This window comes from Sylvia atricapilla, chromosome 4 (assembly GCF_009819655.1).
Source record: "Sylvia atricapilla isolate bSylAtr1 chromosome 4, bSylAtr1.pri, whole genome shotgun sequence".
NCBI lineage: Eukaryota > Metazoa > Chordata > Aves > Passeriformes > Sylviidae > Sylvia > Sylvia atricapilla.
Genome location: NC_089143.1, coordinates 43,442,391 through 43,460,614, shown reverse-complemented (window position 1 = coordinate 43,460,614; position 18,224 = coordinate 43,442,391). Strand labels below are relative to the sequence as shown.

General features: G+C 39.9%; 1 protein-coding gene across 1 annotated transcript in view; it reads left to right on the top strand.

Annotated features, from left to right (window-relative positions):
• Window positions 1–724: 724 nt before the first annotated feature.
• The window catches only part of LOC136360017 (uncharacterized), a 58,722-nt gene continuing 41,222 nt past the window's right edge, over window positions 725–18,224 (top strand). The window contains exons 1-12 of the mRNA XM_066316901.1: window positions 725–781; window positions 1,359–1,537; window positions 2,625–2,762; window positions 2,975–3,156; window positions 3,248–3,487; window positions 3,717–3,817; window positions 4,159–4,228; window positions 5,157–5,287; window positions 6,990–7,078; window positions 8,235–8,334; window positions 9,668–9,711; window positions 10,868–10,945. Of these exons, the coding sequence (XP_066172998.1) occupies window positions 725–781; window positions 1,359–1,537; window positions 2,625–2,762; window positions 2,975–3,156; window positions 3,248–3,487; window positions 3,717–3,817; window positions 4,159–4,228; window positions 5,157–5,287; window positions 6,990–7,078; window positions 8,235–8,334; window positions 9,668–9,711; window positions 10,868–10,945 (1,409 nt within the window). The remainder of the gene's footprint in view (window positions 782–1,358; window positions 1,538–2,624; window positions 2,763–2,974; window positions 3,157–3,247; window positions 3,488–3,716; window positions 3,818–4,158; window positions 4,229–5,156; window positions 5,288–6,989; window positions 7,079–8,234; window positions 8,335–9,667; window positions 9,712–10,867; window positions 10,946–18,224) is intronic.

The following is an 18,224-nucleotide window of genomic DNA, read 5'->3' as shown; positions in this document are numbered from 1 at the left end:
CGGGATTATGACTGAATGCCATTAATTCAGGATAATGGAAGTAGAAGAATGAATTCCACAGTTCTTTTACACATTATCTGTGCTCCATGCTGGTGTATGAATCTGTTTACAGGAAGAGAAGCAAAGGCTTAAGTTTGAAACATTATTAGCACTAGCCAATTAAATGTAAATACAAGTATTTAGGGTCACCGAAGGAAAGCGAAGCTCAGATTTATCTACATGTAAACCATGAACAGAAAAAAAAAGGCTTATTATTTTTTTAATCTGTAGTCTTTATCTTTCTCTTGCATAAAAAATAAAGCCTGAAGATTTTTCTTTCCCCCATTTTCTTCTCACAAATTATGAGAGGAATTTTGGCGTATGCTTAAAAATTTTACATTAAGCAATGAGTTCCTATGACGTCAGTGAGTTGCGACAGCTTTTATTGTTGACCCCATATCCCTTACACAGGTCATATATACAGTCAAGTCTTTACTAGCACCTCCTGTCTATGAATTTCACACAGGTTTGTTACTGACTGTAGTTTCTTTTAGGCTTCACTGACAGCCACACAGTGCCATCTGATGTCCTCATAGCGCAATAAACTGTTCCTAAAAATCTCTTAAATCATATCAAAAATCTCAAAATTAAGACTTGACCATTGCAGAGCGCTGCTTTCCAAGCCTACCTGGAAAAGAACCATTATATAACTTGCCTGGGTTTTCATTTAAACAATCTTAACGTCATGTATAAAATAATGGGCTCTGAGCTATTTATTACTGCTCAGGATGGAATGATGATGGTAATGAAGATTCAGTCTATTTTAAGAAAATAATTTGTGAAGTGGAGGGGATAGAGATAATGAATAAATTACACTCTCAGAAAAATGGGTGGTTTTGCTGCAATCTCAATAAGCTTATTAAATAATCTACTTATTTATGGACAAGTATAAATTGAGTAAGAAACAAATTCGCTGTGGGAGCCAACAGGATACAGGCTTTGATCCCTTATCACTTCACTGCAACACTGCAAATAATGGAAACTATTCTAAATCCTTTCCTTGCATTTTTGAGAGATCAACTACTGGGTGTGTCTTAGTATTAAATATATGTTGGTTATTAATTGTCTCACAATTAATAACCAACATCCATGTACAAATTTGCTAAAATTGTATTTAAGGTTCCATAAGGACCTCGAAATGGTTTCTGACAAAGCAAGATCCAGTCCTTCCCCCCAAACCACGAGCAGCGGCTGTCAAAATCCATGGTATGAAAACACTTGAGAGAAGTTAAAAGAATAAAGGACCTCCCAGATTCCAAAACTGTTTCACCAACGTTCACACGTGCATGTGAGTATTTATTTCTTAATATAAATAAAAGGCCCGGTTCATCCGGAGAGGGAAAGAAATGCACAGAGGATGCGGGTGGGAGCAGGCGGCTGTTTTGGGGGCCAGGGATTGTTTTGCAGGCGAGGAGGGTGCGGACAGCGGTGAAACACAGCCACCTACCGGCCCCTGGGCCCCGTGGCCGCAGCAGCCAGCCCTTCTCACGCCCAGAAGGTCGGTCTCGCAGCATGAAAACGTGGCCCAACACATTCCAGTGGACCTCGTACTTACGTCCATGAGCTATCGATGATTGTGTTCATCAGTGATCGGCATTTATTTTGGATGTGTTCAAGCACAGAAGGGAAGAGTGCATGCAGCACGTTGGTAATCGTGTCTCAGCCAAGGCGAGCTACACTTGAATTTCACCCCAGGACGTGAGAGGATTGCAAGGCTTGCAGAGGATGAGCCATGTTTCCTGCCACGCTGCAATATGTTGGCATCTGACTGCAATGTATTCCGTATCAAAACACACGTGGAAGACACTTTAAAATAAATTTACAGAAAGTCTTTGTGTCTATACAGATAGCCATGTCTTTTGTACCAGACAGTGTTCTTTCTGATTCTTGCTTCAAAGTTGACTTTAGGGAGCTACAATAAATAGCTAAATAAATATATATTTAGGATAAAGCTCTCTGGAGTCAACTGTGCATACATTACCTGGTGAGATGTTTACTAGTTTATAGGGACTCAAAACCTGCAAATTTTCTACATAATAATGAAATGCTTCCATAGTGGAATAATATAAAGAAGGAAAATTTGGTTCCTTACACAGATTTTTGACCTCCTTGGTTCTGCCTGTTTAATAGATTAGGACAGGAATTGTTCATCGCTCAGGCACTTAGAACATAAAATGGTGCTTTATAGCCCTTCTTTGCAAGAGGATGACATTATACCTCCCCAAAAAAAGAATCAAATTCTGAAATCACAGCATGACTATTTCCTATCTTCTCTCAACTGCATTATTTCTAATCACAATTGGAAAATAATCTAACTGGAAGTCTCATCAACAATTTCCAGACATACTTATTGTCAACTTTTTACATCAGTAAAGCCCCTCTCATCATCACCACATACTTAGCATGGTCAGTCTTACACCAAACACAGTAACATGTTTTATTTTTCATCACTCCTGCAAAGACTCCCAATTTTATTATTGTATCATTTGCAAGATATAATTCAAACCCACTTGGAATAGAAGTGTACTTGCTAAGGAAGGCCAAGCTGTTACTGTGTCAGAGTGGCACCTAAGATTCTGGTTCAGGCACAGTCCTCGCTCGTGTCAGACACGGAGGGTTCGCTCTGGAGCACCTGTACATGATGAGCCCGCCGTGGAGATGGCCAGAGACAGCTCCCCAGCTCAGACATCAGGACTAGGAATCCTTCCTCCCTCTACATGCGGGTATTTCCCGGCTTGGTGATACTTTGCTCATGTCCACAAACTAGAAATTCAGTCCAGGACCTGAAAAACGCTTTCTCTAAGAACAGAGACGGGCACTCCCACACAGAAAGCCTTATTTTGACCAAACACATTTTGTGTTTAGGAGAGGAGGAAAAGGTTTCGTAAGGATTCCATAACCGCGCTATCTAACACGCTCCTGGCGTTATCCCTAGCCTTATGACGGGGTTTCCACCGCCGAGCTTTTGCCCGCACACACTCGCCAAGCCCGCAGCTCCTCGGGGACGCGACAGCACCGCCGCCCCATCCAGCCTGGGGCCGGGCACGGCCCGAACCACAGAGGCCGCGCTCGGGCACGCCCCGGGCGGCACCCAGCCGTGCCCTGCCGCCGCTACGCGTACACCCGCTACACCCAGCCGCGCCCGCACAACTCCCAGCACTCGGCGCTTATAAACTTTCACCGCCCCTTTTCCCAATCGCCTTCGCAGGCCCCAGCTCCTCCCCAGCCCCGCGTTCGGCGGCCGCAGCCGGGGCGGTGCCCGCGCTCCCGCCCGCCGCCACCATGAGCTGCTCCGCGCTGCTGGCGCTCCGGGGGCCGCGGCTGCTGGGGGCCGCCGCCCGCCCGCCGCGCTGGAGCCGCCGGCGCAGCGCGGGCTGCGAGCCCCCGGCCGGCGCCGCGGTGCGCATCGGCTGCGCCTCGGGCTTCTGGGGGGACACGGCGGCCGCAGGTGGGCGGTGGGGCGGCAGCGGCTGCCCGGAGGGCGGCGGGGAGCCCCGGGGTGACGGGGCCCGGGGCGCTGGGGCCGGGCGGCGGGCCCAGCGCCGTAGGCAGCAGCCCCGTTGCGCAAGCGGCCGGGCCGGGGCCGCCGCCGCACGCCCGGGCAGGGCGGGCCGGCACCGGGGGTAGGGGCGGGCGGGTGCCCCGTGCTGATGGTGCCTTCTTGCCTGCCCCGCCAGTGCCGCAGCTGCTCTACGGGGGGAAGCTGGATTTCCTCGTCTTCGATTACCTCTCCGAGATCACCATGTCGCTGCTGACCGCCGCCAAGGCCCGGTCTCCCGTAAGTAACGCCGGTGTTCGGCCCCGGCGTGCTGGGCTTGGCCGGGGCGGGTGCGCTCCCGTGCTTTCCGACCTCCCGAGCTCTCCTTCAGCGCAAATCGCGCCCCAAGTGTGTTTAAGTCGTACCTAGTTTCGGGGACACGGTTCCTTAAGTATACTTTCTGTTCGTCTGTGTTTATTTGCATCCATTCAGTTTCATATCATGAAAGTGTTCATGTTATTTCCCATCGTATTACCCAAACATTTTGAGAGAGAGTTGTTTGTCGTTGTTTTCTGTATTAACCAAGAAAGGGGTTGGGACGCCCTACCTGTAAGAATGGTTACAGTTCTTAATTATTTCAGGTTTTAGGTTACACTCCGGATTTTGTCTCCACTGCCATGGCTCCCTATATAAAAGATATTCACAGGAAAGGTACGCTACTCCTTGCATGAGTTTGTTTGTAAATTGAGTACACCTGCTTATGAAGGCAGGCTGACAGAGTTGGGGCTGTTCAGTCTGGAGAAGATATGGCTCTAGAAGGCCTTGCAGCACTTCCAGTACCTAAAGGGGGCTTGCAAGAGGGCTGGATTTTTTAGAAGGATGTGTAGTGAGAGAAATTGTGAATGCCCTATCCCTGGACGTGTTCAAGGCCAGGATGGATGGAGCCCTGAATAGTCTTGCCCAGAGCAGGGGACTTGGAACTAGGTGATCTCAAAGGTCCTTTTAATCCAAATGACTCCAGGATTCTATGAAAAATCCCATTGTAATTGATGTGGGGTACAGGACTGATGGTGAGGTCAGTTTGGTTTAAAATATTTGTTACAATTCTAGATATATACGTATATTTCCATGTATGTTTTGCTATAGCTTTAGCTTGTGAATGGCAGATTGCTTTACAGATCTTTTTAAAAACATGAGATTTAGATGATTTAAAGGTAATTAAGTGGTTTAAAATTCCCACATGGTTCTACAGTATGACTTTCCACTCACTCGTTTTTTGTTTACATTAGTGAAGCTTCAGTGTCTACTACTGTTCCTGTTGGAGATGTTTGATGCTATATATCTGCCTCAATATGTGTGTCTTTCTAGTCACTTTCTCCTTCCATTTATAAAGGATAGATGAGAAGTATCTATGGCAGTTATTTTTCTCTAAACAATCTTGTATTGGCTTATTCTGATCCTTTTACAGGTTAAATGTGGTTCATATTTTAATGTGGTTTTTGTATTTTGCTTGATTGAATGTCTGTTACCTTGTGAAGGTGATATCTTGCTTGTGTGTCAGCACATTTTTTAAAGTACAGGGGATTGATTATTGATGCTGCTTAACTTTATTTGCCTTTTTTTTTTTTTTTCCTGTTAGGTGTTCGTGTCATCAGCAATGCTGGTGGAATTAATCCGCTTGCTTGTGCAGCTGCCCTTCAGGAGGTGGCAAAGAAAGCAGATGTTGATTTGAAAATAGCTGTTGTTGCTGGAGATGATCTGATGAGTGAGGTATTTCACTTTGTTTTAAGCCTTAGTAGCATGAGTCTGTATAGCATGAAGGTGGCATTTGCTGTCCCATAGGAACTTTGTGTGTCTTTATGCAGTAGTCTTCTGCTATCAGAGGTGTTGTTCTTCATTATCTTTTAGGTTTTTTTTTTAAATGCATAAATACAATTCCTGGCACATCTGGTGTTTGGCATGTAGCAGGGGTGAATTTTATAAGCTTGTGGATCTTCTGTTTAGCTTTTTGAAGCAAAATGTAAATGTAAGGTAATGCTGTAAGGTCTGCCTGCTCTTCAGGAGAAGCAGAGCATGTTATTACTGCTTCTGTCTAAACTGGATAATCATGCATGTTAATTCTTCTGAATATGGTGTAGCTACCACAAATCCAAATGTTTATTCCTTCTAGTTTTTTAGTGGTTTACAGGCATTTCCTGATGCTACTTTGGTTATAGATAGCTGGTTTTCTGGTTTTAAGTAATTAGTTTACAGCTGGCAAGGTAATGTTAAGTGAGAGAATTGGAGTTTAAATATTAAAAAAAAAATTGAAAGATTAAATACGTGGTGTGGTGGTGGTTTTGTTTTGTTTTGTTTTGCTTAAAGATTTACACTTTATGAAATCTGCAAAAATATGTTGGCCATACCTGAAAAGCTACTGGGAAAAGAGTTCATACACAATAGTAGTTAAGAGAGGAGAGGTTTGCACTGTGGTTAAATCTCTGCCTGTAACTTGGAAAATTATTTATCTGCATAGGATCTGTTACTCCTTGCATGCTCTTGAATGTGGAAGATCATCAAGTAAGATTCTTTATTTACAAGTTATGTGTGGTGCTTTGACTTCCATTTAAGGAACTTCTGCCCTGCTGAAATTACTTCAGTCTGTGGGCCAGAATTTCACTACTGGTACAACAGCAAAGTGGTTGCTATTTGAGTGTGTTATGGCCATGTCTGATCTGAACTGCATTGTTTTCTATGCTATGGTCAGTATATGACTTACAGGAACAAAAAGACACTTTTATGGTCTACAGACAACTTCTACTGTTGATACATGAAACATGCTAAAGGTTACTTGTGGTTTGGAGGATTTCAGTCATTACTTAGAATACCACATAACTTCAGAGTGGAAGTTTGGGTTGGTTTATTTTCCACACTACAGATCCCACCTGTTAATTGGTATTTACAGTTTACCTGGACATTGTGTCTGTGGAATCACTGTCCCCTTAATCCACTGGATTGCCAAGATGCCTAATTCATGGTCAAAAACATGCCCTCCCCCCACCTATTTTCCTGGAAACACAACTTATTCTGGGTACCATATGAAGCTATAGGATTTGCCTTGTTCTCTGGCCGTGACACTACAGCTGATGTGGCAGATAGATTTCTTTTTGTAGAGTTTGATTTATTTAGTCTTACAGCAATTAAAGACAGCTTAGAGCCTAGGAAATACAGCAGTTCATTGTTGTTGGTCATATATAAATGAACATTGCATTCTGTAAGAACTGTCTTACTTTTTTACATTTTGGAAAAATTGTGGTTAAAACTATATCTAAGGCTTTTAGCTATTCATCTGATTGGTATTTTTAATGCTTTTAATAATTATACTTGGCTGAGAGTTGCTGTGAAGTGGATCTATTGTTTGATACTAATGAGAGGCTTACAGTAGAAACTTCAAAATACTCATAGCTTGGATGTTCTGCTTGTTTTCTAACAGAAAGAGAACTTAAAAGGAGCTGGTATCACTGACTCAGAGAGTGGCAAACAGTTTCCAGAGAATATTCACAGCATGAATGCATATCTTGGGTGAGTTATTTTAGCAAGTTGTATTTATTATGAACAGCTAAATTTAACACAATGAATAGAGGAATTTGTTTTGCTTTGCAGTTAGAACCAATTAGAATATGAGGTTCACCTTTGAATTTTTCAGGCAATCAGAAAAAAATTGTTTGAAGCTTGTTAATAAGTTTTAGTTATAACCTTGTAACTTATGATTCCTTAGAAATACACTATCTGTGAATCATCAGATTTTAGTTCTAGCCAAAACAGTGTTAGTTCAATTACAACAATTGCAAAAATACTTTTTTCATATGCTAAGTATTCTGTTGTAGGATGGAGTAGTTTACTGTATTGTCACTAGAGAAGTGCAGGCAAGGAATTCAAGTACTGGGATGTAGTTTAAGTGCTGTAGGAGGTTCCATTATGTTGCACTGAACTGTGTCAGGCTTTGTACTCTTGAAGTTTTGGAAACTGCTTTTTCAGAGTGGTCACTCGTTCTGAAAGATCTCCCTTCCCTCCTTTATGATACTTAGGGTTTCCATAAATCTCTGAATGCAGGTGTTCTAGCTACCTCTTTGTCAAGTCACATTTTTGTTGTCACTATCCACTTCACATGAATCAATGTTAATCAAGTCTAGTAAAGGGGAAGGACTGAGAAATGAGGCAATGGTCACATGCATCTCTTCCAGTTGATGATCCTGGTTATCCTGTTCTTACACAGTGCTCTAGAAGTTGGACAATATTACGAGTTCTAAATCACTTGAGTAGTTGACCTGAAAGGTTTAAAATTGGAGGGCTAAGTCACCAGGCTTTATCCATTAAAAATGTTCATCTTTATACACTTATCTACAAATTAAATGGTTAGTGAATTTCTGAAAAACACGTTGCTGTAGTTGATGATAGAAGTGTCCCTCTCTGCACTTAGCTCAAGAAAATTTCCATAGACTTTCAGAAAAGTGTTTCAGTTATGTTAATTTGGTACCTGAATTTGATAGTGCCCTGATGATGCTTTTTAAAATACTCTTGATGTACATAGTTAACAATGACTTGGTTGTTGAAGTAGATTTTATTGATTTCCTAGGCTATTTTTAAGGGTTTTTTAACAGGCATGTGTTAGAGAGCTGTTTCTTCAGTGATGCTTTAAAAGATAAAAGTACTTACTGCTGTGTTTTGTCATTTTTAGTGCAAGACCAATAAGCAGAGCTCTAGACCTTGGAGCTGATATTGTTGTGACGGGCCGATGTGTTGACAGTGGGATTGTATTAGGACCACTCATTCATTCTGTAAGTACGAGTTGATTTCCAGATGATAATGAATATATGTGAGTGAAGATTCAGCAGTCATTGTCAGACAGTTTTTGTTCCTTATGAAATGGTAGATTCTAAATTAAAAAGAATGAGAATCCTAATTTTTTATCTCACATGCATGAAAATTTGTCAGTTTCCACTTCTAAATTGATAGCAGGGATATTTGTTAACTTGTATACCATTAAGCTGGAAAGCACAGGTGAAGGTTAGGCAGTCGGCCTCTTTCACCAGTATTTCACTCTTACCATTGTTTTGGGTTTTTTGCCCTTGCCTTTCTGCAAAATTTGGTGTGCAAGTATATTTTTCTTCACCAGAAGGTGTTGACAGTAGAGCTCACTCTGGTTGGGGGGTAGATAGCATGGGGGATGGTTTAAAACACTGGGATTTTTTGTTCAGTGAGTAAGCAGTTTTGTTAAAGTAGTCAAGTTTCAATGCAGCATTTCTGAAATTCCTTGAAATTCAGAAAATTATACAAGCATGGTATGTAGTTTTCTGAAGTATTTTTAATAGGTTTTCATTTTGTGAAGGATCACTGGTGAAATATAGAAACTTTATTTTGTTGCATATTTAAAAAAAAAGGAGGGTATGTGTCTAGTTAAAAAACGTGCTGTGAGACATCATATTCTTTTGACTTTGTGCATGTCAGATGTTGCCTAATTAATTTTCCATTTATAATTTCCATTATGACTTCTTATTTTATTCCTAGTTCTTTAAATTCTCAAAATAACGACTGGCAATGTGTATTACCTACCTCTAGAGAGACCTTATCTAATTTTTTTAGGAAAGGGTAAGATTTCTGCAAAGTGCTAAAATAAGAAACAATTACTGTATTGCTTGCAGGTTGAACTCAGGGAAAAGAGTCTAGTTAAAATTTCTGGTTAAACAGAAAGCATACTTCGAGTTTCTGAGGGTGACTGGTGCTACTCTAGGAAATGATAATTTTAAAAATTTGAAGAGACATGGTGGTTTGTCCAGGTGACACAAGATAGGTACTATACTTTTAAACTTCAAGGTTGTGCAGGTTTTGAGTTATATGGATGCTGGACTGACAGTTTCTTTGAAGAGGGTATGACTTTCAGAGTTTAAATTTGTATCAATAGGAGGAAAACTGAAATATATTACAGGTTGTTTTTTTTTTCTAATTTGCTATAGAGGAGCTCAAATCCATGTACAGTGCCTGCCAATTATTGTTATTTAGATTTAAAATATATCCAATGCATTGTTATTCAAAGCAAAGAACATACTGTGTGCAGTTTTTTGTACTGTATGAAACTTCTATGTGTTTAAAATATTTGTGTTTTTCTTCTAGTTTGGCTGGAATAGGGATGACTATGACTTGCTAGCTGCAGGAAGGTAAATGATAGAAGAAATGGGGTAAATCTGTATTTGATATCATAATGTCAAGATACCAACTTTTTCAGCACATGCTAATTTTTTGTATTATCATTGCATTAATTTCAAGTTTTTGTTAGGTTTTGAGCTCTTTTTCAAGGCTCACTTACTACTCTCACTTGGAATCAGAATTACAGAAACTTCATTTTGGAACCAACTTAAGAAAAGGAAGAAAGGGTTTAAAGATTTTATGTAACAGCTTGACTTTCTCCTGTTGTTTGCTTTTTGTCAAGAGATGCAATCTTACAGTATAGGCCACTGATTCCCAGGCTCTTCTGTTTGGTTGGCACTGTCGATAGTTGGGGTGGTCACAGGGCTTACTCTGAAAGATGCACAACAACAGGTTTGGTCAGAAGGCAGCATCCTGGTGTGGTTTTGTTGAAGGTCAGTGTCAGTGCTCCCATTTATAAATCCTTGACAGTAGTCTTAAGGTTAGGAAATCTGATTCAGAAAGGAGTAAAATTATGCCACCTAATTTAACATTGTGCATCATGTATTTGAAGTCCTCATAAAAGAGTGATTACTTAGATAGCCTGAGCACACTCTACTGTTAGTGTTATTGAACCTCTGCTTGAGAAGAAAAACGTGGAGAGAAATTTATTCAGGCTCCACTCAGTTGGGGATGATAGAGATGAAGATTTTTCCCATAATTCTGTTGAATATTTATGGACTGTCACAATCAAAATTTGAAAATAATAGTACATAATCATAATATATTATGTCCTTCACATTAGAGGTGAGATTTTATATCTCTTCATTTAAAAATGGTCTTTGTCTATTCAGTTGCACACAGCATAGACTACTAAAATACTGAATTTAGATCAAGATATGAAATTACTAAGGAAACTTGGTTTTAGGTGTGAGATAATTCTTCTAGGTATTCATTTTTTGTAGGAAAATTCTTTTTGTAAATGCTAGTCCTTTAAAAACTCTACTAATTTTTCAGGATCCCTTGTTACACTTAATGTATAAATCATAATTGTATGCTTGGTACTTGTGGAGGAAAATTTTTTGTTATTTAGCTCTGTTTCCATTGTAGTTTAAAGCGGGATTGTGAAAATCGATTTTGCATTTTACTAAGTCTTGCAGTCTTTTACTTAGTTTTGTGTTTTCTCAGTCTTGCAGGTCATCTCATTGAATGTGGTGCTCAGTGTACAGGTGGAATATTCACTGATTGGCACACAGTACCAGACTGGTAGGTACACTTGATACCAGCATACATGTTTGTAGAGGACAAAAGATGAGGTTTTCTGCTTCAATCTGTGTTGTAAAAGCTGCTTCTACTTTTCTCTTTTTGGGGACACAATATGTGCCTATTGATATTTTGCCACCTCAGTGTTACTTTTCTGCCAGTTCTGTTTTCCCTTTTGAAGTTTTCCTTTTTGGTCAGACACAGTCTTCATTTTGTTAACTTGAACAGATTTTGAAAAAAAAATTATCTCTTTGATTATTTTTTCCCTTTTAAGCTAGGTTTTTTCCTGTTTCCTTCAGTATCTTCTGCTTTTTGAAAGGATTTATTATTGACTTTTATATATGATTGTATTGGAAAAGATAATATAGATACTTTGGATGCTGTTACAGTAGTCTTCAGTTTGATCAGAGGTGTTAGGTGGTCAGTCAAAAATTTCACACGTTTTGCTTAGGTAGGAGTGAATATATGCGGTTGTTCTGTCCTGCTGAATAACCTGATGAACTTGAATGTGTTGGGTGGTCAGTCCTGTGTGTATCTCGTGTTCAGAGCTATTGAATTAGAGTCACACATAAGTGTGTTGTTCTGCCTGCTGAGGGAGCCTGCTTCTTACCAGCCTGTTTGTAAGAGTAGTTAAAAAGTAGCTGGGGAGCACTTTTTTTTTTTTTTTTTTTTTTTTTTGCGTAGTTCTGGCTGCAGTTACTTCTGTATTTCTTGGGAGGAGAGGGAAGAATCTTGTCCTGTGCTGTGTCATGAGAAGGCAGCTGTTTTTTTATGTGATGGAGGAAAGTGCTGAAGAGCAGCAGGGAGATGCAGGAGAGAAGGGTGCCTTAATACAGCGTGTTCCTGCTCCCAAGCTGACTCTGGTCCAGGTGGATGAACCAGCAGGACTGTGCCCTGTCGTCTGAAGAGCCACAGGGCTGCCAGGATTTTTTCTTCTCCTTGTAGTGGCTGCTTCTGGTTCAGAGCGTGATGCTAAAAGACATGTGCTGCTTTTCTGGGTTCCTGAGCACTGCTAATGAAACGTGAATGTATGGCATGGTAACAAACAGGATCAGACATTTCTTCTCACCTACTGGAAGGCTACTGAACAAACTGCACTCACTCTTCCCTGTTGTATTCTATGGGAAATCAAAGGAGTGAGCTTATAGTAACAAGTAACTCTGGTTTGGAAATTTATAATTTCTTTTCTCATGTCTCTCCTAATTTAATTATGCTCTGTCATGAAACTTCTTACAATCTTCTGCAGCTGTGACTCCAGAAAACCTTGCTTTATAAAAAAATTAAAGCAAAAAACCAGAATACTAATTTTCTTACTAAAATGTTTTATGCATCTTTATTTTTAAGGATTTTTCTTTGAGGAGTGTCAATCTGGCTTAAAAAAAAAAAAAAAAAAAAAAAAGCTTGAATATATTAAGTTGTGAGCTATTGGAGTGGGAATAGTTCATTTTACAGATGAGTTTATGTACACAAATATGCATATGTAATAGTTTTGTGTCTGTAAAATCACAGAGCTTTGTCTTGAGACCATATTAGACTTGTGTCTTAGAGCTGACTGGTGCTGTATTGAATCTCTCTTAAAGGATGTAGAAGTTTAACACCTGATACCGCTCTGTTCCCTTGTCCCCACTGATGTGCATACATACCCTGAAACCATTAATGACTGTATTTGTGCTGATTTAACAGTTACTTATTTACCTTCGGTTTAAGTCTGCTAAAGAATTGATCATGGTGCCTTAAAACCTGTCAGCTTGTTTGCAAATTTTGAGTCTTAGACATGTAATTGATGAATTCTTTGAAATAAAATAATGTGACACATCAGCCTGTATGATAAGCTGCTAAAACCCAGTATAATGTGTGAGTTTTGATTTTAAGTTTTGAGATGTAGAGTGGAGATGCACTTCACTAACTGAAGTGAAGTTGTGATCCAGCACATCCATTTAGGGAGAAGGAAGGCAGGGAAAAGATCAATTGGATATGTTTTGGTTTCCTGATAAATAGTCATTTGCTATATTTAGGCCCAAAAGCATGGAGGGCAAATACTATGAAAGCTCTTGGGATGCAGAAAAATGTGTTTTCCATTTAATAGTTTTGTAGTAACCTGTTCTCTCTTTAGTTTAAATAAACTTCATAGCATGGGGTTTTCATTGTTTAGACAGTCTGAATCTGTTTTCAATGCATGTAGATAATGTATTCATAATAATGCACAATAATAACATTGTACCTCAGTCTCAGTAGTGACCAAAACATGCCATACCTGCAGCCACTAACAGTAGCTGTATTGCAAATAGGTCAACAGAACTCTGACAGTGTTTGCAGATGTTACTTGACTGTGTCTATTAACGATTTCTCCCTCATTTAGGAGAAACTATTTTTTAGCAATCTCCTGAAAATAAGTGCATAATTTAGATCTCAGTAAATCACTGTGTCTGTGGTACCTAATCTTAAATCCAAATCATACCAACTAAATCAGTAATTAGGAGGGGGAAGAAGCCAAGTTAAATCTGTCTTTATCATTAATGTGCCTTTCCTGTATGAGTTTCCCACTCCGAGAATGCATTTGTGCAGCCAAGAGCAGAAAATGCTTGCACTTACTGATGTCTGGTAACTGAACACTGGAGGGCAGCCTCTCTCCTCACACCTTACTGCAGAGGGTGAGCTTGGTTAGCCTTAGACTGGGGTCATTTTTTTGATAATCTTTGGAGTTTTTCTTCTTCCTCAAGAACAGTAGTCCACATGGCTCTTCTGTCTGAGGAGGACTGATGAATATGATTTTTTTGTAACTTGTGAACAAAACCCAAAGAATTTGTTACATTTCAGGTTTATAAATCTTATCTGTCTATTGTTTAATCATAAGCAAAAAGAATTGACTCTGCAAACAAGAGTACTTTAATTAATCTAAATGAAGCCAAGCAAGTTGGAGCTTACATTCTGTGCATATACTTTCATGTCTCCATAAGTATTGAGGGACTGGATTGAATCCACTCATCCAACATAGTTTGGTTGGTGTTTTGTTTGGTGTTTTGGGGACAGTTGTTTGTTTTTAATTTTCTTGAAATGTTCGATGCAGATACTTCTGAGAACTCAATTCCACTGCAAAAGGGTGCTTTAAATCTCAGGCATATTTGTTGTGTGTATTGTGGCCATTTAATGGTTAATTATTAAAACCTGAGATATTCTTTAATTTTCTTTGTTGTCTCCTTAAAGTAAGTTTTTAATGTAAAACAAGTGAAGTGCATGTTCCAACTTGTGCCTCTTAAAGTTACTGTAGCTGATAGAAGCTAAACTTACTTGCTTTCTGTGTATTTGCCTAAGGCACTCAGATTTGTGCTGCGTGTATCTCCTTGATGCTTTTGGCTTAAAGGTGGGAATCTTGAAGCTGTAAGGTTTTGTCCAGTTTTCATGAAGATGGAGAGACAGGTAGAGGGGGTAGGTGCTGTTTATTTTGCTAGTGAGACGGTGGCTGCTTGTTTAACAGAGAAAGTGCAAGAAACTATTAGTTCATAGTCTATAGAAGAGTAATGTCCATTCCTAAATGCTGATTTTAAGTTAGTGTTATCAAAAAAGGCACTTACTCCTTTTCTGTTGTTTGTATAGTAATACACATCAGCAGATGGTCAGCAGAAGTGATAATACATCACTGCTCCCTATTTAATGTCTATTGCACAGCTTCCAGTGAGGAATTCATGCCATGTGTGAAAATGAACTGTATTGCGGGAAGTACATTGATAATTCAGAGCTCTATTTAATTTCATTTGTCCCCAGACATTGCTGTCTCTTGCTATTATTTAGTGCTAGTAGGTGATAGTACATTGTTTTGTTTTGTTTTGAAATGCAGGAGAGAATAAACTAAGGCTGATCAGTAGAGTAATCATTTTGAGGAGATGATAAACACTGACATTTTGCCCTAAGCCAAGAGTGTACAATGGTTGAGACTGCATAATCCTCTGGCCTGGGATGACCAAAAGGGTAAGTCAATAGCTGTAGTCTCTTAAGGGCTGGATCCAGATTCCTTCATTTGGGACTAGAAAAAAATCCAGCATGCAGGTCCCATTCAGCAGCATGGAATGTTTTTTTCTCTGTAGTGCCATCTGTTCCAGGCAGCTGAAAACACCAGGCAGCTAGTCTGTTTAGCCTGAAATTGTCTGACCATTAGAAGCTGGGATACAAGACATAGCCTGAAATGCTCTAGTCAGAGCAGATAAGTGGTGCAATCAGCAAGTCTTGCCTAAAGTAGAATTGCATGTTAGAAAATATTTTGGTACCCATACGTAACGAGATGCTTATACCTTTACTTTGTAAGTTTGTGCTGATCTTGCCTGATGTATTACCGGTTTTGGATCCGTTGTCAAAACACTGCTAGAACTGGTAGGAGCTTCTGCTTTTCGCCTAGTAGTGTTCTGGTTAAAATACATAAGGAGTTGAGAAGCTTGGCTTAGAGCACTCCTTGGTGTGTCATTCACTGAGTCACATCCCAGCAAAGTGCATTTGCTGTAAAGCTAAAAGTTCATACCACAGCTTACTTGGATCCTGGATCACTTCCACATCACATGCATTGCTGTGGGGTTTGGTTTTCATTCTTGCAGCAACTTCCCCTGCAAGTAAATGTACTACACTCACTGTCCCATCTTCTGTTGCCAGTAATCTTGATCGAGCGCTAGCAGCTAGAATGAGGCACTTGAGGGATTTGACACTTCGGAGGGGAGAAATACGTGTTCTGTCTCAAGTAATGCACTCTCGGGACTACTCTCTCCCTGAGCCAAAGTATTGGTCATGGATTTTACTTTTCTTGTAATTCAAATGGTGTACGAAGTGTGGCAAAAAAAGAAGGAAGTTTATCTTGATGGCTCCTCAGAGGCTTCTGAATAGTGTCCCAGAGTAGACAGGGAGGAGATCCCTGCTTAGAGAGCTCAGTTTATTACCTGTGACATGCCAATCAACTCTAACATTTCTGAGAGCCAAAGCTGAAGAATAAACAACATTTTACATGGGAAAAATTAATCCAAGAGTAAGTTGTTGGCAGGCGGAGAACTTGACTGGAGACTCAGGTTTTTGACTGCTGTAAGAGTAAGCTGATCAGATGATGGCTTCAAGTTTTGTAACTTGGTTGCTACTGTGCTGTAGGTCTTCACTAAGACCTGCTTTAACTGTTAACTCCCATCTAGGCCCAGCTTGGAGGGTTTTTCTGGGGTGTAATCTTAGCTTGGTCTCATTAATTGTTCTGGTTTCTTAACGTGTATACTATATATACAGTTATATGTAGTATAGTATAATATATTTACTTGTTAAGCAGCAAACATGCAACCTGAAATTGACCTTTTGGATTAAAGTATGGTAGTTGTCATCTCCCCTCACGAACTGACGTGTATTACTTGTGTATATTGACCGTGTGCTAAAAGAATTGCTTTAATATTTTAAAAATCGTACTTGATATTTATCTCTAGTACTGTATTTTATTAATTTATATAATTTAATAAGAATTAATTATATTAATTCCTTTTCGGAATTGTTTCCATTGCTTGCTACTACCTCATCCTGCATGGGGATTTTGTCCTAAACTGATGGAATTATTTTATTGTTGAAGGATGCCACTTAGCCATAGTACCTTTGGATGCCATGACCTTGGTTGCTGCTGAAGTTCATAGTTCTGTGGCTACTCCCCTGCTATACTATACAGACATACAGCTTGGCTATGGATTATGGGCAGCCTAAAAGTGGCATATTCCCCACAGAGCAGATGTCATATAGTGTGTAGTCATTCAGCAAAACCTACAGGTGAATCAGGCAAAGTGTCACTATTTTAATAGTGGAAGTGCTGGTAAAGGTGATGGTGTGACTAAACTACTTGTGGTATACCTGAGCCAGGCAGCTACTGCTGCTAAAGAGCTTTTTATGCCAGGTTTAGGTAGCTGTCATTTGACTGTATTATGGGAGTGACAGACCAGTATATTTCCAGGGTAAAAATTGATTATAAGTAATATCTTTTAGTAATTTACAAAATATGTTTTTGTCTTAAATGTGTGCATGTTAATGTGGGTTATTACTACCATCTGCTACAAGATAGTACTGGGTATTTGTATTTTCCCAGTCATCCAGTTACAGTACAGGTGGAGTCCAGGGGCTTCTTATCCAGATCATTGACCTCTATGTGGTGAATTATGAAAAAAGTGAGGGAAGTTTTCAGAGCTGGCATAACCTGGGGGAACACACATCTTCTGCAGCTAACTGACAGTACAGAAAAGGTGGTGTACTCTGAGCAGGGAGCAATATTTTGAGCATATTAGAGGGTGAAATTCCTCACTTTGTATCACTGTTGTATTTGGGTTTTGTTTTTTAGTGATTTGGGAGTTTTGAGAGTGGAAATTGGGCAAAATGAAGTTGAATCAATATTAGTAGACTGAGTGGTTCAGAATAGAAAGTTGAGTGTCTACCAGTTAACTTCTTCCTTCAAAACAAAGGTGTCTGGGGAGTACTGTAAGAGTTGCATGTGCTGATGACTGAGATCAGAGTGGGCTGCAGCAGGGGCAGTGGGTGTCCATGCAGGGAAATGGACTGCTCTGGCTGATCTGTCTTCATGGGAGTGGTACCTCTTCTGGGTACGTGATCTGAGTGAGCTGCACTGAGCCTGCTAGCAGAGCACTTGGTGCTGTTGCCTTAGGACAGATAGTTGGTGGGGTCAAGCACACAAACATGGCAAAAGCTTCTTAATGCTAGCCTTGTTCAGTCACTGATTCTGCTCTGTTACACTGGCCAAATCATGATGCTTCCTCGGTGTGTCTCCTTGCATCTAAAATCAGGATAATTACACATCAGTCTGTTACCATACATTAATATTCAAGACTAAGAATTGAGGGGGGGTTGGGTGTTGCTTTTTTCTTACGTCACACTTCAAAATTTTGGATAGTACATACTTCCTACTGCCATCTTTTCTCTCTCCTCTTCCCCTCAAAACCTCCCCCGCTAGAATAGCCTGTATATAAACTTTTTGATTCCATTAATTTCTTTGCATTCACCAGGGTGGGTTTTTTGTTTCCTATGTCTGTTTAATGGTGTAAATAGTTTCAAAGGCCAAATGAAGTATTGTCTTTACTGATTTGATGCGGGCTTTTCTAGGTGTCCACCAGCTACCATAATTCTCAAGTTTGTTTGCTATAAGTGTTAAAAGTTGCTGATCTCTGGTAACATCTTGTGTCTTAATCCTTTTTTAAAATAATGGAGTTATGTTTGAATAGTCTCGATGATAAGGAATCTGCTCAGACTCCCATGAACTTTTACAAATGTCCCT